Source organism: Artemia franciscana, chromosome 14, assembly GCF_032884065.1.
Source record: "Artemia franciscana chromosome 14, ASM3288406v1, whole genome shotgun sequence".
NCBI lineage: Eukaryota > Metazoa > Arthropoda > Branchiopoda > Anostraca > Artemiidae > Artemia > Artemia franciscana.
The window spans coordinates 37,228,593-37,250,127 of NC_088876.1; the positions used below are offsets into that span (position 1 = coordinate 37,228,593).

The 21,535-nt window shown below is 34.2% G+C and overlaps 1 protein-coding gene across 4 annotated transcripts; it reads right to left on the reverse strand.

Moving 5' to 3' along the window:
- Positions 1–650: 650 nt before the first annotated feature.
- Positions 651–21,535, reverse strand: LOC136035668 (cilia- and flagella-associated protein 20). Of its 4 annotated transcripts, XM_065717582.1 has the most exons (3): positions 21,455–21,473; positions 11,217–11,297; positions 651–1,363 (listed from the first exon to the last, which is right to left on the reverse strand). In XM_065717582.1, exon 3 carries the CDS (start codon positions 1,353–1,355, stop codon positions 771–773), a length of 585 nt encoding a protein of 194 aa, XP_065573654.1. In that variant the 5' UTR covers positions 1,356–1,363; positions 11,217–11,297; positions 21,455–21,473; the 3' UTR covers positions 651–770. The 4 variants fall into 4 exon arrangements, with proteins under 4 accessions (XP_065573654.1, XP_065573653.1, XP_065573655.1 ...); XM_065717581.1 differs by lacking the exon at positions 11,217–11,297 and having other exon boundaries at positions 21,455–21,535; XM_065717583.1 differs by lacking the exons at positions 11,217–11,297; positions 21,455–21,473 and adding an exon at positions 6,630–6,693.

Sequence of the window (21,535 nt, forward strand, 5' to 3'; positions counted from 1 at the left end):
GGCCATACAAAACCCCATTCACGTTTTTTTATTCTGTTCTGTTTTTGTAATGGCAGACCAATGTTGGCTACGAAATTGTCATATTCATTGATTTAGTTAACAGAATTCAAAATATTGAGTTTTAAAAAAAAAAACAAGGGATTCAATAGTATGAAGATAAGAGGAAAAAAGGTATGAAGTATGAAGATAGGAGGAAGACCAGGCGCGTAATTTTCTATAGAACAGGGGGTCAACTGCCTTCTCCAAACCCCAGTTTGCCCCTCCTCCCAGCTGAAATTTAGCGTCTTCAGAAATCTTGTCAAAACTAAGCCATGCCAATATTTTTCAAGCACCCACAGAAACGGATCAGCCTTCTTTAGTATACATTTACCTTTATGGTACTATATGACTCATTTCTTAATTTTTCATTCGATCCTTTTTACTTGACTTGGCAAAATCGGCCACTCCTCCCCCCTCACAAGATTTCGACGAAGTTGCGTCCCTGAAGAAAGACGCCTTGGCCCATTTTGACAGACAAAAATTGCAAAAATATAAAAATGAAAATTAAGAGAAATTTTGCAAAGAATTAGAACATGATTCAAGCTTCTATATGACATTTTAACAGAATTCAAAATTCTGAGTCCAAGGTAAAGACAATACTTGATATCAGATTTTCTATCGGAAATACCACTGATTTATTTACAAAATGTGCCAAAATAATAACAAAATAACAAAAATCGATGCATCTGGCTTTTTACCATTTGTAGCGTCATATAGCATTTTCTAAACTGTCAGACAGCCTTCCCTTTGTTCTGAACAGGAAGATACAGTTTGAATTCAGCAGGAAGTTCTTCTTCTGAATACAGCCTGTCTGAAAAATATATTCGCCGTACTCGACAATTAGCATGGATTTGGACGCGCAGCGTTTCCACATAATTAGTGCCATACGCTCTTCTCGTAAAGTCAGCTAAATTAAACTGGATTTGATTCCAACCTTCATCTAACCTCATTGGCATAGTACAAATAAAAGGCTTAACTCTAGTCGTCGACTGATAATTGCTAGCTCTGAAGCGACGACGCACATTTTTATCATCTAAAATCTGCACCTCAAAAGTAAAATATTTTTTCAAATTCTTCACAATCATCACTAAATATGGCAATTTGATTCCGAGGGTTAACTTTGGATCAGCGGGGCATACGATATAAGTGGTGCTTACATTACTTCCAACTATTTCTAAAACGAGGGACTGAATATCATTATCGGTGATTCGCTTAATATGTCCATTTTTTACTTTTTTATCCCATATTTCAAGAGGCTTGCTTCCAATGCTGTATAAAATTGATAAAAACCCAGATTGAAACGTGTTTTTGAACATTTCCTTTCCTGGAAAAGAAGATAAATTATAATCTGGACCGAAACTAAGTATGTTGGACAGATTTAGACAACCATCTTCTACTTCACATTAAAATTGTAATTTAACTGAAGACCTTTCTTTGCCGTCCAATTGTTAACTAATAATGTTAGCTAACAGCTTTACTTAGAATGGCGGAAACAGAATTGTTTTGCTAGCTAATAATTAGCTATATATAATATTATATATATAATGTTATATATATATATATGTATATATATATATATATATATATATATATATATATATATAGCTTATATATATATATATATAGCTATTTATATATATATAGCTTATATATATATAGCTTATATATATATAGCATATATATATAGCTTCAAACGTATCGAACAGTTCGTGGTAACGAACTTTGGTAAGGAGCAACCCGACTCAATAGCAACCGAAACTCTAAAAACGGAATTTTGATACCAATATTTACATAGAAAGAATCGCATTTTTGGAGCTGATTTTAAATATGTAAGTTTCATCAAGTTTAGTCTTACTCGTCAAAATTTACGAGCCTGAGAAAATTTGCCATATTTTAGAAAACAGGGGAAACACCCCCCTCCTCTAAAAGTCATAAAATCTGAACGGAAATCACACCATCAGATTCAGCTCATCAGAGAACCATACTGTAGAAGTTTCAAGCTCCTATGTACAAAAATGTGGAATTTTGTATTTTTTGCCAGAAGACAGATCAAGGATGCGTGTTTATTTGTTTATTTTGTTTTCCCAGGGGTGATTGTATCGACCCAGTGGTATTAGAATGTCGCGAGAGGGCTCACTCTAACGGAAATTAAAAGTTCTAGTGCTCTTTTTGAGTCTGGTAAAACTCAGTTGTTTTTTTTAACTCAGCTTGTTTTTCCCAGGGGTGATTTCATCGACCCAAAAGTATTAGAATGTCGCGAGAGGGCTAATTCTAACGGAAATTAAAGGTTCTAGTGCCCTTCTAAGTCTGGTAAAATAAAGACTGGTAAAACTGAAAAAAGAAAAAAAAAACCTCAAACGAGGTTTATTAAATAAATATAGAATACAGACCTCGCCCCGCTGTCCGCGGGGCTCATAGACTAACACGCTTCGCTCTATAGGTAATTTTATCTGTAAGCAAACCCACTTTACGCATTTTTAGTTTGGCCCATGGAGGAAGAGGGTCAACCAGAAATATATGCGCTTCTAGGATTAGCTATTTCTATTGCATTTCTAAGTGGTCTAAACTCGAAATTATGCTGCTTCGCAACATAGTTTCCAGTTTAGAGCACTTGGAAAGAAACTAAACATTTACTTAAATATGCAGCTAAAATTATTTGAATGTCATTCAGTTTTCTAAAAATCTTTATATAAATAAAAGGATGAAATAAAAGGAAAAAAAAATCTCTTCTGTCTTATTTCTATCTGCCTATCTGTCTTCCTTTTATTTTGATGTGTCTCCTGTCTTGTTTCTATTTACCTACCAGCCTTGCTTTTATTTCAACCTTTTATTTCTATTTATCTTCGGTCTTATTTCTACCTGCCAACCTGTCTTCTTTTGATTTCATCCTTTTATTTCTATCTGTCTTCTGTCTTATTTCTATCAGCCTATCTGTCTTCCTTTTATTTCTATCTTTCTTCTGTCTTATTTCTATCTGCTTTCATTTATTTAATCCTTTTACTTTTATCTGTCTTATTTATATCTACCTACTGTCTTTCTTTTATTTCATCTTACTTTTCATTATTTCAGTTTTACATCAAAGCGGCATTAAATAAAAAAAAATAGCCAAGAGCTCATATGGGACTTGTGACGAGGTCGGAAGAGCCAAGAGCTTCTTCCCACTAAGTTTCATTACGATCCCTCCACTCTAAGCGTTTTCCAAGATTTCTGGTTTCCACCTCCAACTCCCCCCCCCCTCAATGTCACCGGATCCGGTCGAGATTTAAAATAAAGCTCTGAGACACGAGGTCCTTCTAAATATCAAATTTCATTAAGATCTGATAACCCGTGCGTAAGTTAAAAATACCTTTTTTTCTATTTTTTCCGAATTAACTGTCATTCCACTCCTCCCCCCCCACAGATGGTCAAATCGGGCAAGCGACTATTTCTAATTTAATCTGGTCGGGTCCCTGATACGCCTGTCAACTTTCAGCGATCGCTATATTGATCACGTATCTAGTTTCGGATCTTCTTCATGTAAAAACTGGGGTGGTCCAGGATTCGAATCTGAGACATCTCGCACCCTAAGCGAGAATCATACCCCTATACCACAAGCCTAAATTAAAAAGAACAATCATTTGTTTTACTCGGCAAAGAAAATTATTTTCAACTATCTTGTTCGCTCGCTCCCTACCCCCCTCCCCCCCAGAGGGTTGAATCAGAGAAGAGACTATTTCTAATTTAATACCGTCTGGTCCTTGATACGCCTGCAAAGTTTCATCGTCCTAGCTTATCTGGAAGTGCCCAAACTAGCAAAAGCAGGACCGACAGACAGACAGACCGAAGAAATTGCGATCGCTATATGTCGCTTGGTAAATACCAGTGCCATAAAAATAATTAACAACTAAATAAAAATCATTTCGTTCGAGTCAGTTTTTGTTACATCCGAAAAATCGGGCTGAATTACATTTTCTAGTTATATTGTTGACATGAGAAGGACTTCACTGAATGCGGTAGATTTAAATGGGCGTTGAGTCACCCAGGAATGGGTTAATCAGTAGTTTAGTTGAATGAGGGTTGAATTACATGGAGGTTGCATTGTGACGTTAAGTTGAATAGAGGCTGAAATAAATGGGGGGGTTGAGTTGCACGAGGGCTGAATTACACGGAAGTTGTGTTGAATGAGGATTGAGCTGAACAGTGTTGAATTCCATGGATATTGAACTGAGTGAGATCTTAGTCGAATTGGGGTTACTTCGAATGGAAGTTCAGGTAAATAAGAGTTGAATTGCAAGAAGGTTCAGGTAAATGAAAGTTGAGTTGTATGAGGGTTCAGTTGAAAGGGTTTAACTTACACAGGGGTTCAGTTGCACGAAGGTTTAGTTAAAGGGGGCACGCGGCTCAGTTAAAGAAGATTCATTTGCACGGGGTTCAGTTGCATGAGGGTTCAGTTGAACGGGGTTGACCCGTACGGAATTTCAATTCCACAAGAGTTCAATTGCAATATACATTCCTGAACGATGAAAGATAATTATTTCACAACATTGCCATCACAAGCCCCGGAGGGCTAATTCGAAATTCGGGTTTAACACACAAGAACAAGACAAAAAAATAATCAAAAAGCATAAAAACAATGCATTAAAACTAACAAAAGAATGCAAAATTAAGCTGATATAATCATATTCGTCAAAACAATCTAAATAAATCAAACAGTTCTTGGTAGCAAAATGTAAGGAGTTGCTCAACCCAATAGTAACCGAATCTCTAAACCAGTGGTTCCCAATCGATTTTTGGCCATGCCTTACCTAGGTATTTCTAAAATACTGATGCTCCTGTTGTGATATTTAGATTTTATTACTCTCGAGATTTTTATTACTCTAGATTTTCACCTGAAGGAAGCTTAAGTCACCATTAACTTGGCATTTATTTATTTTATTTTTTTAGTCGTCTTCTAAGCATATTTATACTAATTTTCTCTAGTAAAATGTATTAATTATACTAAATTTTTGTCTGTATACAGTACCATTTATACAATGCATGACGTTACTGCAATATTATCGTGTATCTTTTTGGCTCTTTAATTGCATGTCAATGTGACTTCATTCATATGAACCTGTGAAACATGTGATAACTTAGCTATGAATTGCACCAACGTGACATGATGCACGTATAAATGGATCCACTATTTACAGATATATTCATTCTTCGAGCCAGAATTGTAACATTACTCACAGTCTTTTAGAGAATGGCCTAAACTTTCATACAAAATATGAAACATGTTCTATTTTCGCATTATTTTTTTTCGTCTATTTTCAAAACATATTTTAATCTAAAAAGAAATACAAAACATGTTTCAAAATCAAAGTGTAAATAAAGCTGAGAATCACTTACAAAATGAGGCTGAATATCAGCTGAATTACTTAAAAAAAAAGCTGAATCACTTGCAAAATATGAAAACGGTTCTATCCTCGTATTGTTCGTCTATTTCCAAAACATTTTTTTTAAATGTAGTTGGGTATGTCAATAAAGCTGAAGGCTGAATAACTTACAAAATATGGAAACTGCTTCATTTTTTTTAAACAAAATTTCGTTTATCTCCATGATATTTTTCAAAAACATGTTTCGTAGGCTATGTAAATAAAGCTGAATAACTTACAAATATGACACCCGCTCCATTTTTGCATTTTTTTTCTTTCATCTTAATTTTTTTTTTCAAAAACAAAATTCGGTATGTAAATAAAGCTGAAAGCTCAATAACTTACGAAATATAAAAACTGCTCTATTTTTACAAATAGAGCATTTTTACTATTTTTTCGTCTATTTCCAAAATATTTTTCCATTTAAAAGAAATGCAAAGCAAGTTTCAAAAGCATAATTCGACATGTAGATAAAGCTGAATTTCAGCTATTAAACAATAATAATAGAAAATTATTGAAAAATTATATAGAAAATATTATATAGAATTATATAGGATATTATATAGAAATTTATATATTATACCGAAAATACAGAAAAATTATAAAAATAATACGAAAATTGGCGCTATAAACTGCAGCATTAAAACAGCCAGAATGGAGAAGTGTAACAGACCAGAAACTTTAAAAGTGAACATACACCCAAAGTGAACATACACCCAAAACAAAAAACTCAAGGAACAAAACAGCTGAAATCGAGCGGTTCTTAATTTCCTTTGATTCTGAAGATTAGGGCACCCCCATATGCGTGAAACAAATTTCTGCTGCGGGGAGGGGTCTTTGAAAGAATTAAAAATGATTTCGGTGCGGTTGCTTAATGTTGTAAGCGAGATTAAAGATAAAATGCCGTAGCCTATTCTAGAGCGGGTACAATATAGTCTTATTAAATGAGTGGCCGTCCTTACAAAAAACAATGGGGGTCTTTGCCTTAAATACTTCCAGGTGGGGGGGGATTACCCTGGATCCGGTGCAATCTATAAAATTAACTTTCAAATTATAACTTATAATTCCTATTCGGTCGGAAAGAGTGATGGTCCGAAAACAGCTAGATTGTAAAAAAAAATAGTTGATAAAATAAATAAATAAAATAAGAATAAAAAAATAAACAGAGAAAATAAATATAGGAGAGTCAAGTACACTGATAGAAATCGGTCCAAAGTAAGTAAGTCACTGACAAGTGTCTTGCAACAACTAAGAATCAAAACACAAGGGAATTTTAATTTATGAACGAATAAAAGACACTAAACGTAGCCACAGCAACCAAGAATTTCGTTTCTTTTGTAACCACGACAACCAATTCCCTTCTATACCCTGGCTGGCTTTTATATACATACATATGTACATCCTGAAAATGAAGTTTGTTATATCGTTTAACGCCATAGTAACCAGAATTCAACAAATTTGTGTTTTTGCATTCCAACAATTACCAACACAAAATTAAGCGTTCACGCGACGTTCTAATTATCGAAAACAAATATTAAGGTTTGTTTTAATTGGTCAATAAATCACAAAACGGAAATTGTATGGCTGAAAACGGATTCATCGAATCCATTATAAGTCATTATTGTCCTTTTGAATACACACAACAAAAATAGGAGGATGGCCTAGCCCATGAGAAATATATTAAGTTTGGGAGCATGGATTTCTGTATGTATAAACTCACCCCCCCATCTATAAATAAGCTTTAAATACAGGTGTAAGGTTGACATGGTGCGAATAAATTTCGTAATTTCCAAGCATATAAAATGTAAATTTTCGTAACACATTATGGAAAAATCTATTTGGTCGAAAATATATTTATACACTTATATTTGTATTTTATCTATATTAATATATTTATATTTTAATATATTATATCTTAAATTAATATTAAATTAATGTAATTATATTAATTTAGTGAATATTAAATAAATATTAATATTAAATTAATATAAATATATTTTACGTTAATATAACATTATATAACATTATATTATACTTTAAATCACTATATTTATGTTTTAAATATATTAAAAATATAAAACTAATACATTATTTGTAACACATTACCGTACAGAAAAATAGCCTTGGCCAGGACCAGGGGCATATAGTATATATATTTACTCTCTTTAAACAAGCAACTGTGTATGTATATTATTTATGTATTTATGATTTTTATTGAAACCGGCTCCATATTTTTTGGAAAATTGATGGCCTGGGATTTCCGAGCCTGCAAAAAACAATCTAGATAGTTCACGAATAAAAAATCCATTTAGAGCCTTATTTTTCGGCAAGAAATTTGTGCGAGTTACGTCATATTTGTTGGCCCATTTCAAGAACATAAATTACATCATTCCACCCTCCTACACACAGGAGTGGTCATATCGATTTTAGTATCTAGAACGCATGCAAAAATTACAGAAGATGATAAACGGCTCTAATCAGCAAAGGAAAAGACATGGAACAATAAACAGCAAAAATCACACTGGATTGCAAAGGAGGACGTTGCAAAACGAAGCCTACTGTTAGAAAACAAAGCAAATTCACAATAGAATGAGAGAACGTGCTGGTTTGGCAGGCGTGAGCATGTGAAGGATAAACAGAAAGAAGGAATTGAAGTCGCGCCAGAATTACTTAATTCAATTGAAATTGCAGATTTCCCCCTAGAGAGGTGTTATTTTAGCGTATGCAACGATACACAGGAAGGAGACAATGAATTCATGCCTGAATTTCTTAACCACCCTGGAAGTTATTTTGGGGTTAGTGAAGGATAAACAAGAAAGAGGAATTGGGTTCATCCGAAGAAAAAATTCATGCGTGTGACGTCACATTTATCAAACAGTTCGTGGTAACGAACTGTAGTAAGGAGCGACCCGGCTCAATAGTAAACGAAACTCTAAAAATCGGAATGTTGATGCTAAAAGATGCATCAAAAGAATCGGATTTTCATGCTGATTTTAAATATATAAGTTTCATCAAATTTAATCTCTGTCATCAAAAGTTACGAGCCTGAGAAAATTTACCTTATTTTGGAAAATAGGGAGAAACACCCCCTAAAAGTCATAGAATATAAGCCGAAAATCACACCATCGCATTCAGCATATAAGAGAACCCTATAGCAAAAATTTGAAGCACCTATCTACAAAAATGTGGAATCACGGGTGCGCGTTTATTTGTTTTTTTCCAGGGGTCATCGTATCGACCAAGTGGTCCTAGAATGTCGCAAGAGGGCTTATTCTAATGGAAATGAAAAGTTCTAGTGCCGTTTTTAAGTGACCAAAAAAATTGGAGGGCAGTTTTTTCAATTGAAAAAACTCAAAACGAACAGAAATTACTCTGTATATGAAATGGGTTTTCCCCTCCGCAATCCCTCGCTCTTTACGCAAAAGTTTGACTCTTTGCCACAATTCTAATTTTTAAAACAATTAAAACTTTAGCGTAAAGAGTGAGGGATTGCGGAGGGGAAAACCCATTTCATATACAGAGTAATTTCTGTTCGTTTTAAGTTTTAATGTCGCTCCTTACTTTCAGCTAAAAAAAACTATGTTTTTTCATTTAATATACATTCAAAGAGCGAAAATTAAATCATTTTCCCTAGGGGTGGTCGTATCGCTTTTCGTATCTATGACGCATGCAAAATTACAAAAAATGACAAATGACTCCAAACAGCTAAAGAAAAAGGCATGGGAAAACATTGCAAGGCATGGGAAAATTTGCAATTTTCCCTTGCAAAAAAATTGCAAGAAACAGCAAAATCACATTGCAGACGAAAATGTTGCACAACAAAATCTGCGGTTAGAAGACAAAGCAAAATTACAATGCAATGAAGGAACGTGTTAGTTTAGCGTGTGGGACTCTGTGAAGGATAAGGAGGAAGGAGGAATTCATTTCTCTATGACACGTGCAAAATAACATGAGATGACAAATATCACTGATCAGATAGAAACAAGCATGGCATAAGAAACAGCAAAATAACACTGAATTGCAACGAAAACGTAACTTAAAACTAATGAGTAACACAATAATGACGCTTCATAATTTAGATATTTCAGAAATTACAATGAAATAACGAGCGTATTATTTTAGAGTCTGTAAAGGATGAACAATAAGGAGGAATTAAATTTACATTAGAATTTCCAATGCGTAATTTAGCATATCTATATACATTTCAAGAGCACAAATTGCGTCATTTTCTCCCAGGAGCGGTCGTATCGTTTTCAGTATCAACAAAAGAGGACAAATGATTCTGAACAACTAAACAAAAAGAAATGGAACAAGGTAAATAACGACGAAGACCACGCTGCTTTTCCATCACAAACAACAAAAACAATAGGGAATTTCTCAAGACAGTGGGAAACAAATTAGAATGAATATTTCGGCCCTATGTCCAAGGGCCGTCCTCAGCAATACAAAAATATATAATTTTATCCTGTAGTATGTTGTTTCTTCTTATATATTTTTGTATTGCTGAGTACGGCCCTTGGGCAAAGGGCCGAAATATTCATTCTAATTTGTTTCCCACTGTCTTGAGAAATTCCCTATTGTTTCTTCTTGTTTTTGTTGTTTGTCATGGAACAAGGAACAGTAAAAATCACATTAAATTGCAAGGGAAAACATTACGCAACAAAATCTGCTGCTAGAAGACAAAGCAAAATCACAATGAAATAAAGAGACGTGTTCCTTTAGTGTGCACGAGTCTATGAAGAATAAACAGGAAGGAGGAATTGAATTCACGGCAGAATTACTTAACTCAATTTAAATTGCAAATTTTTCACCCAAGAATAAAGAAGTGTTATTTAAGCATAATTGCAAATTTTTCACCCAAGAATAAAGAAGCGTTATTTAAGCAACAGCAAAAATACACTGGAAGGATAAAATGAGTTCATGGCTGAATTTATTAGCCACCCTGGAATGGAAAGAAGTTATCTCGGCATCTGTGAAGGACAAAAAAAGCTGAATTTAATTCATATGAATTCACGTTAGAATTTCTCCATTCGGCTGAAATAGCTTATTTGCCACCTATAACTTGAAACCAACGAGTAAAACGATGATTATATCAATGTGTAATCTAGAAATTTCAGAGGGCATAGGGACAGGAATATTCCCGGTTCTTACTGAATAATATAAAAACGTAGGTAAGCACAAAAATTACACTGGGTACAAGCTGAGAAAGAAGTTTTTTTCGGTTCAATGACATCATGTGAAATTACAAATGATTTGGATCGATCCAAGCAGCTAAAGCAAAACGCATGGGAAAAATTTGAGGTAATGATGCACCAAAATGAATCACAAACAAGATCTGCGGGTAGAAGACATACAATAACAAGCGTCACAACAAATCTCAAATGAAAATAATGAACAACAAAATCTGCAGTTTGAAGAAAAGCAACAAGGATGATCACATCAAATCATAAATGAAATCTGCCATTAGAAGAAAAGCAACAGTGACAATCACAATAATTCCCAGGAGGAAACAAACCTCACAAAATGGATGATTCTTTGATGCATGAACTAGACGGGAAGAATTGAATTCGAACCAGAATTTTTTAATTCAGTTGATGATTCAGTTAATTCAGTTGAGTTAATTCAGCTGATTTGAAACCTCGTGACTTAAAACTGTAGGATTATGCAGTGATTACTCTAATAATAAGAGATTCAAATATATACAAGCCTGTTGTGTGATAGCTGGGGCCCTGAACAAAGCCTGGTCTTCAGTACTATATAATATACATGTGTGTCTATTACCTTTTCAACCAACAACAACAGTATTATATTCCCCTCAGCCCGCCAAAAACAGCACGAACATCTTTTTAATCTTTCAAGAATCTGCAAGAACAAAACAGATTAGGCTGCATGTAAACAGGGTATGTTTAGTCAAATTCCACCAAAGTCTGCTTTAATTTGTCACAGACAAAGCTCAAGCAATTTTTTTTAAGTAAAGGGTAAACAAAGAATATATTTTTTATTCAATAAAACTGACAACATCTTAAAAGATAATTATTCCACATTAAAACTAACATTTTTGTTTAAAACTAACTTGTTTAAAACAACAAGTAATAAGAGATTCAAATATATACAAGCCTGTTGTGTGATAGCTGGGGCCCTGAACAAAGCCTGGTCTTCCAGTACTATATAATATACATGTGTGTCTATTACCTTTTCAACCAACAACAACAGTATTATATTCCCCTCAGCCCGCCAAAAACAGCACGAACATCTATTTAATCTTTCAAGAATCTGCAAGAATAAAACAGATTAGGCTGCATGTAAACGGGGTATGTTTAGTCAAATTCCACCAAAGTCTGCTTTAATTTGTCATAGACATAGCTCAAACAATTTTTTAAGTAAAGGGTAAATAAAGAATATATTTTTTATTCAATAAAACTGACAACATCTTAAAAAGTAATTATTCCACATTAAAACTAACATTTTACTCAGATATAATGTGAAACATATTTGATCATGCAGAAAAGCACCATTAATCAATTTGACAGCGGGTAGGCATGTAACATTTATTTGTTTTCACTGCCTTGTTTTTTACAAAGGTATTCAGGATTTTCAAGGAGCTGGGGTTTGCTCATTTGACAACCAAATAATAATAAATAGTTTTTAATTGAGTGTAGTGGGGTTTTGTCATTGTTAAGTCACAAACTGACACTCTGTACCAGTTCTGGAAAGGACTGTAATGCTGTAAAGTGCTGTAAATATTAGTGCTGTAAAGTGCTGTAAGACTGTAAATGGCAGCACAAAATTCTGTAAAAATTATATGGAAGAATTATCAGCTTCTTTTTTAAAATTGACTCACTCCCAAGGATCATGAAACCAGACTACTTTCTGGAAGTTTACCCCTTTTCCCTTATGTAACCTTCTTGTATCTGTTCAGTAAAACTCTAGATTAAGATTATTCCTAACTCAGAAACCAAGTTAGTTGAGTCAATTAAATGATGTTAGTCATTCCAGAAATCAAAATTTCTGGAATGAACCTAGGGACTAGAATTTGCATGATGGAGGGGTTTTAAGCTACTATGCCAGGGATGTTTTTGAAGGGTCTAGGAGTTTACCTCCCCCCCGTGGAAATTATCCCACCCAGAAAATACCCCTCGTGGCTTGCTGGTCTTCAATCATTTTTTACTTATAAAAAAAGACTGAACTCTCAATTTCGGATGTAATGAGCATCCTCCAAGGTTTCTGCGATTTTAGTTTCAAAAAATATAGTTCAATGTCTTCAAACATCAGGGTGCTTTAGGGGGGAAGGGGGCAGGAATAGATAACTGGGGCATCATTGAGTCTATTGACCTATTCCTGAAAGTCACACTTACCTAACTAAACTACTTTCAAAGAAAGCAAAAAGTATGTTATCTAGAATTTAGCCATATACTGTTCAGATCTAAAAAGCTAGATCCCCTCAAACAAAGTTAATTCAAAAAGTTCAGAAATTAAATAAATAAAAAAACAGTTTTTTTTAACTGCAAGTAAGGGCGACATTAGAACTTAAAACGAACAGAAATTATTCCGTATATGAAAGGGGTTGTCCCCTCCTCAACGCCTCGCTCTTTACGCTAAAGTTTTTAATTGTTTTAAAAATTAGAATTGTGGCAAAGAGCCAAACTTTAGCGTAAAGAGCGAGAGATTGAGGAGAGGAAAACCCATTTAATATACGGAGTAATTTCTGTTCGTTTTAAGTTTTAATGTCGCTCCTTACTTTCAGTTAAAAAAACTAGTTTTTTATTTATTTAAATTCTGAACGTTTTTGAATTAATGCATGTTTGATTTTGGCTCTCCGCGCATAAATTATTAAAATGAAATTTGCATACTAATTCTCTTTTTGGCTAAATGGCTTTTTCTTAATTTTGATCATACGATTTTGAGAAATAAGCGGTGGGGTAGGAGGCGTAGTTGCCCTCCAATTTTTCGGTTACTTAAAAAGGTAACTGGAACTTTTAATTTTTAACGAACGTTTTTATTAGTAAAAAAATATGCGTAACTTAAAGAATTAACTTACGTAACTTATATTTTTATTATGTATATGAGGTTGTTTGTCCCCTCGTTAATACCTCGCTCTTTATACTAAATCTTAAGTTTTGTCCCAATTCTTTAAGAATGACCCCTGAATCAGAAAGGCCGTAGAATAAGTAGTTGAAATTACCAAAAATACTTTAGCATAAAGAGCGATATATTTATCTCCTCCTAAATACCTCACTCTTTTTGCTAAAGTATTTTTAAAACCCCTCATATGCTTAATAATCTACTCCTTAAAGTTTGAAAGTTTAATCAGCATTAAAGTTTTAATGCTAGTCCTTACTTTCAATTGAAAAAACTTTTTCATGTTTGTTTTTTCATTGTTTTTTTTATAGTAATGCTAGAAAATCCTGCGCCCTTTTCGAGTTTCTCTTCCCTCACGACATATTCCTCCAAGGAAAGATCCTCCCACATAGCCCCCTCCCCTCAACTCAACCCCCCAAACCAAAAAAAAATCCCCCTGAAAACGTCTGTACACTTCCCAATAATTATTACTGTATGTAAACACTGGTCAAAGTTTGTAACTTGCAGCCCCTCCCCCAGGGACTGTGGGGAGTAAGTCATCCCCAAAGACATAATTATTATGGTTTTCGACTATGCGAAACAAAATGGCTATCTCAAAATTTTGATCCGTTGACGTTGGAAAAAAATGAGCCTGGGAGGGGGCCTAGGTGCCCTCCAATTTCTTTGGTCACTTAAAAAGGAAACTAGAACCTTTCATTTACATTAGAATGAGTCCTCTTGCAACATCCTAGGACCACTCGGTCGATACGATGACCCCTGGGAAAAAGAAAAAAACAAAAAAAAAAACAAATAGCCTAAACATGCACCTGTGATTTGTCTTCTGGCAAAAAATACGAAATTCCGCATTTCTGTAGATAGGAGCTTGAAATTTTTGCTATAGGGTTCTCTGATACCCTGAATGCGATGGTGTGATTTTCGTTAAGATTCTATGACTTTTAGGGGATGTTTCCCCCCATTTTCCAAAATAAGGTAAATTTTCTCAGGCTAGTAACTTTTGATGACAAAGACTAAATCTGATGAAACTTATATATTTAAAATCAGCATGAAAATCCGATTCTTTTGATGTATCTTTTAGCATCAAAATTCCGATTTTTAGAGTTTCGTTTACTATTGAGCCGGGTCGCTCCTTATACTATATATCCTTTGACTATATATAAGCATTTGGGAAAAGGGGATGATATGCAGTTAAACCGAAAGTGATTCTGAAAATCCAACAAAAGACAAGTATGTAGAAAAATAGTTTCCTAATTTAACACAGCAGCAACTTTAATTGTAGGCTATAGTGTTTTCTTTGAAGGAACATAGACTTGTATCCAAGAATTGATATATTGCCTATGTTAGAATCTTTTATCTAAAAAGATTCTATTTCTAAAATAAAATGGAATAGATAAATATTTTCATCTTAAATATCTAAGACATTTTCATCCAAAAATTGACATATTGCCTATGTTAGAATCTTTTATCTAAAAAAGCTGTTAATAGTATTTTCCAAATAGCAACATTAAAATTTAAAACAAATTCAAATCATTCTATATATAAGAGGGGCTGCCCCTTCCTCAACTTTTGCTCTTTATGCTTAAGTTTGAATTTTATCATAATTCTTGTGTTATTGAGAATACTCAAACACAGGGGCTGTTGAATTTGAATGAGATGTATATTTTAAAGAACTTCAAGCCTTTAACATAAAGAACAAGGGTTGATGAAGGGGCAGCCACCCTCATTTATAGAATAATTTTTTGTTCAATTGATGTTTTAATGTTGCTCCCTGGTTTTAGTTGAATTTTTTTTTCAATTATTAAAAGAGTAATTCCATTTGATCTTTCCAAATCAACACTTTTTCCAAATATACTGGGAGTTATTATTTCGCTTTTGCCTATCACCCCTGCTGATCTCAGAAATAGCCTACTCCTAGTCACATCCAGTTCTCAGACACTGTCCAACCTTAGACAAATATTTGGGTCAAAATTTATTCATCATAAATATAAACGACATGCTCTTAATCTTAGACATAATGTTTATAGTTTCAAAAAGCAGGGATTGGCTGATAGGAACAAGCTAGTTGGGATTAGCTGACAAATTATTCTCAATAATTTTATGAAAAGCTAATTGTGGTGCGAGAGCAACACTTTGGTTTTGTCCCGTTTTTTTTTTTCCCATGCCGCCAATGTTGGCTTATTCCTGAAAACTGGTAAGGGTCTAACCTGTGCGGTTTTTACGGAAAGTGTGGACCTCAGGCCGGATTGGTGAATATGGCATTACATTTTGGAAAGCTCTGCAGAACTCTTGCCTGGGGCCAAAAAGGATGGTTTTTGCTTGTCCACGAGCCAGGGCCTATGGTGCGCCAAGTGAAGTGGAGTTATGTAGCCTATGTCAGAGAGGAGTATCTGAAGTTGTGCAGCCAAGCTTTCGTTTCATCAAACCATGATTCTGCTTTCGAGTGGAAAGCTCCGTTCTAGCAGGCAAGCTGACAAGCACCACTTTCAAATTGAAGATGGACTAAAATCATTAAGTGTTAAATATAGGCGGCAGTTACCCGGCCCCATAGCCAATATATCTTCTTTGAGTGATACATAGAAAAATTAGATATAGAAATTAATATTGAAATAAATAGCAAAAAAGCGGCATTTTCCCATGGGTTCGAAAGTGCTGCCATGATTTTGTCTGGGTTTATCATTTGTTTTTTCGGACTTGGGATTGAGGCAGAGAAATATTATCAGATTTACCTCTTAAACTTTAAAAGTTCTGTCATTGCTAAAGAAATTGGAGCTTATCCTTTGCTCCTTTCTAATTGGTGAGGTTAGATAGTTGGCCTACGGCAAAAAAAAATCAACTTTTGAACTAAGATAGATAGAATTTTTTTTCGACGACAATCGATAGCTCTCGATGAGCTGATCAAAGTATATGTCATCCATTTTTGGTACAAAAATCCCTTCATAAGATATACTAGTTTGAAAGTTTCAAAGGGTTGACAACTTCAGCAGTAGGGTACACACTGAAACCAAAAATAAGCCGACCAATTGTGAGACATGTAGGGGACTTGTAAGGAAAGGTCGGCTGTTAGCTCATAATCATCTTCGGCAGAGAGGGGTTTGCAAATTTTGCTATTTGGTGAACCTATTATTTGTTTCCAGTGATTTTAATGATAATACCGAGTTGGTTCCAGTGGTAAGACATGTAAGGGACTTGTAAGTAATAATCGTCTGTTAGGTTACAATCATCTTTAGTGAAGAGGGGTTTGTAACTTTTGCTAGTTGGTGTAGCCTACTCATGCTCACTGTATCCTAGAATTAAGTGTTTTCACAACAGGTATAAACAATAACATAAAACAGTGAGGCAGTTTCGTAATAATTAATAGTGTCATCTATGGTATTTTGATCCTGAAAAGTTACGGATAGCTTTATAATACCAACGAGATTATATAAGATATATTGTTCCAAGTCTTGATCCGTCATTGTGTCTACGATTGAAAAGGATAAAGTTCAACTGGCTGCAAAGTCAATTAGTCCCTTCTTTCAATATTCTTCTGTTATTGTTTTTTCCACGCTGAGGAATAGCCTTTGATCATGTGATTACTGATCGCGTTCTTCTTTGAATATAACGTTTTAAAAGCTTCGATAGGCTGACAACTTCAGCGTTTAACCAATAGCAAAGAAACAAAACCAAAGTGTTGCTCTCACAAAATTTTATTTGGCGAAGCCAGACAAAGGTTGCCGCAACACTTCACGTTGCTCAGGCAACGTAGGTCTAGTTATAGTCTGCTTCACATTAAGAGAAGTTTCAGGGAATTTAACCTTCGAACTTTTATGACACTATACAAGACAATAGTATGCCCAGTGGCAGAATACTGTTTCCAACATGGACACATGACTTGCAGCAAATTGAAAAGGTTCAACATTGGGGCATCAACATTTGTGCCATATTTGAGTAATTTTCTATTTTCTGCAATTTTTGGGACTTCCTGCAGTTTTGACAGGACAGGATTGACCAGATCAATATGTTCTTTATTATGAAGGGTGCTGATAATGTGGATAATATTTAAGTGTGCTGATTTTTTCAAGCTTGACAAAACCACTTGACAAAACTTGTATAAATTGTATCAGCTGTGAGAGTACAAGAAAATAAGTCAGCAAAAGTTGGGTCCACTACTTAATTTATGTTTGTATTTTTAATTATCTTTAATTTATGTTTGTATGTTTAAAATGCTTAATTTATGTTGTATGTTTAATTATGCTTAATTTATGTTTGTATGTTTAATTATGCTTAATTTATGTTATGTTGTTGTGTTTATTTATATTTGTATGAAGTGTGTGGATTGTGTGGAATGGGTAAAACATTCAAGCTAATCACATTCTTGTTAAAAAAAATTTAGACAGATTTAATGGTGAAACAATCCAATTCCTTCACAACAAAGATTCCATAGTAATATAACTGTTGACACACTGATTAATGGTCTGACTGCTGGGTATTTTCCTTAAAATAGTATATTTACCCATTGATTCTCATTGCTTGAGTTATTGCATATGGTACCTATTTGTTAATGGGCATTTGTATTCTAAATTAGGGAATATTCATCTTCTATAGTGTTTCCAATGAAGTTCAAGATGAAGGTTACCTTGTTACTTCTGTTACCTTGTCTGTTCACCAAGCACTAGCCTACACTTTTCTAGTGTTTTCTATTGTAAAATTATAGAGTTCAATCTTTGCTACTGTAAATCATAATGGCAATCAATAAAAAGGGCTATATATTTATCTATTACGTGAGGAGAGGCTAAAGTGACATGATGAGCATTTAAGAATGAGGTAAGTAAGTAAATTTGAAGTTAAAAATTGGACCTCTTCAAGAGATATACTTGAACAAAAAGAGACATTTTTAGATTGTAAATTTTCTGCTTTTCTCCATGGTTTGGTTTACATTTTGACAATTCATCCTCGACACCCTTTTAATGGTTTCATATGGCCTTAAACTAGGCCCTATATAGAAAAAAGTAACATAACAATTGATTAACACTGATTCAGGTAAAATTCTAGACAAGCTACTTCTGCTATCTTGGAAAAGGGTTAGGTTAGGAAAATGAAACTTTCAGGGATGGATCTACAGAAAAAAAGTATGTCTTGAAAAGGTATTTTGAAGAATCTACCTCTACTTCTACTCCCTCTAAAGGGCACTGACCTTTAAAAATCATTGTGTTATAATAGTGAAACTTTGCAAAATATATCTTCTGCTTAAAAAGTAAAAGAAAAGTGTTTTCAGCTTCAAAATTGTGTTTAATCCCAACTTATGAAGTTTCAAAGACCTAAAAACACAATTCCTAAATTCAGAAAAAAAAACATTGATATGGCTTAAAATTCTACTCAAATAACAGGAATTGCATTTTCAAGGAGCATGTTATTGCATTTTCAAGGAACATGTTAGTTTAGAGGGTGGGAGCCTGTGCAGAATAGACAGGAAGGAGGAATTAATTTTTAGAATCTATGACATGTGGGGGCAGATCCAGAATTTTCTTTGGGGGGAGGGACATAATAGGTTTCCAAAACTAAAACTAGAGAAAAAGATACTGAAAATTAAGGTATAATGTTGTTTTGTCAAAATTCCAATACTTATAGACATGTCAAGACAGCAAATTTCAAAGGCTTAGAAATCAAAAGAGGATTAACATAAAAGCTTGGCAATAATTTCCTGGGATATGTTTCTGTTCCAAGATTTATTACTGTAAGTTTCATTTGCTAATCTAACCCCTTTCAAAGATAAAAAAAAATAGCTTGTCTAGAATCAGGGGCATTGTTGTTTGGGGGGGAGGGAGTGAGATTTTGGAGGCAGTTGCCACTGTAATAATTTGGAGAAAAATTATTATATAGCTCAAACCCCTTGACTATCCAGATACAGAGTCTTCTTGCCCCCCAATAGAAATGCTAGAGCTATACCCAGGTCTAGAATTTTACCCTGACTCAAAAACAGATAAAAGAGAGAAATAAAGAAATATAATTCATCAATACCTGGTGCATATTGTAAAATAATAATTCCATCTTTTCTTTTGGTTAGATCCTTTATATAGCCCAGGGCTATATGAGACCATTAGATGGGATCTGAGGATAAATTGTCAAAAATACAAACAAAACTAGAAGTGTGAGCATAGAATTAGCAATCCAAAAATATCTCTTTTTGTTCTAGCATGTGTCCTTCTGAAGAGCTTCAGTTTCTGACCTTTACCATTTCTGATTGTTTTGATGTAGTTTTCATAATTTTTTAAGGTCTCTCCCAAATGGTCTAATGGTACTAACTAGGCCTATTACCTCATCAAGGGGAGAGGGGTGGCAGTGGAAACCACAAAACATCTTCCTAGGCCATTATTAATGTTCTTCATGTATTCCTTGAAGTTCTAATGGCCTAATGGCCTTTCTAATGGCCTTTTCTAATTGAAGATTTTACTGTTTTTGGTAAATGTTTAGTTTTGTCATAATGCTAAGTCTAGAGGTACATCCATTTTTAAGCTTTCCAAAATCCATTTTTTAGCTTTCTAAAATCCCGCTTCAACAAACTAAAAATGTATGAAGTGGGCAGGGTTTTGAAGCCAAGGAAAATGCTGGGGTATATGATATGAATGAAATTATATTTTAAATACTATTTCCAGTCATCACTGCTAATTTGTGTATAGTACAAAGTCAAAAGATAATCAAAAAACTTATGGATCATTAATGCTAATTATCCACTTTCACTTTCCAGTTGAAACTTTTTAGTGAACCTGTAAATCAGAGCAATTAGTTAAATATTACACTTATGATGCACTGATTTGAAAAAATGCCTTCTGATGCAATGGAGAATATATAGTTTATCAGTTCAAGATTAAAGTTGTTTTAAAAGATTCTTTGGCTGCAGGAAGGCCTTGGTGATACAAATTTGGTTGAATAGTGATTCTTGTGAGTAAAAATTACCTATAGAGCAAAGCAAATTAGTCCGTGAGCCTTTACAGACAGTAGGGCAAGGTCTGTATTCTGACTGGTTAAATTGTTAGTTCATATTTATGTTCTACTTTTTGCTTACTCTTTAAGGCTTCAGGCCAAAGAATTATTCAATAAATACAGACTTTACCCACTGCCTGCAGGGCTCATGGACTAATTTGCTTCAGTCTGTAGGTAATATTTGCTTGCAAGAATAACTATTCAACCAAATTTGTTTCACCAAGGCATTCCCACAGCCAAAGAAACTTTTAAACCAAATTTAATCTTGAACTGATAAACTGTATAATTTCCATTGCATCAGAAGCCATTTCTTCAAATCTATGCAGCTTAAATGTCGGCTAATATTTAACTAATCACTCTGATTCATGGGTTCACTGGCTAGTTTCAACAGGAAAGAGAAAGTGGATAATTAGTATTAATGGATATGTCAGTTTTTTTATTATTCTTTGACTTAGTACATTACCAGTTTACATTACCAATCAAATTACCAGTGACAACTGGAAATAGTATTTTGAATATAATTTCACTGCCATTACACAACCCCAACATTTCCCTTGGCTTGAAAACCCTGGCCACTTTATGCATTTTTAGTTTGCCCATGCAGGAGGAGGTTCAACTAGAAATGGATGGGCTTCTAGAATTAGCCTTTGTAGGCACTCTAAACTAAACATTTACCCTATTTTTTTAATAAGTGCCCTTAGGCTAGAACAGTTTTTCCAAAAAAGGTTTTACATAGCCTACGGTTTTAGACTTATCTGGACCCACTGATGGGATTTTGATGTATTTGCGAGGGCAGCAATCTTTCACTGGCCTGACCTTCCTTGGGATCTAGCCTATTTGCATCCCCAGCCTTCCTTTTGGCCTAAAATCAATTCTGATTATGTTATAATAGCATTTTCACTTGTTTAACCCATTTTTACAACATCTTAATCTTATGTTTTGCTCTGGTAGTCATTTATACAACTTAAAAAAAAGGAAACTACCAAATTTTTCAAACCACTACTTCAGAATTCAAATTTTATCGAGTTTAGTCGGTTAAATCACGTTGCTGACTATCACGCTGC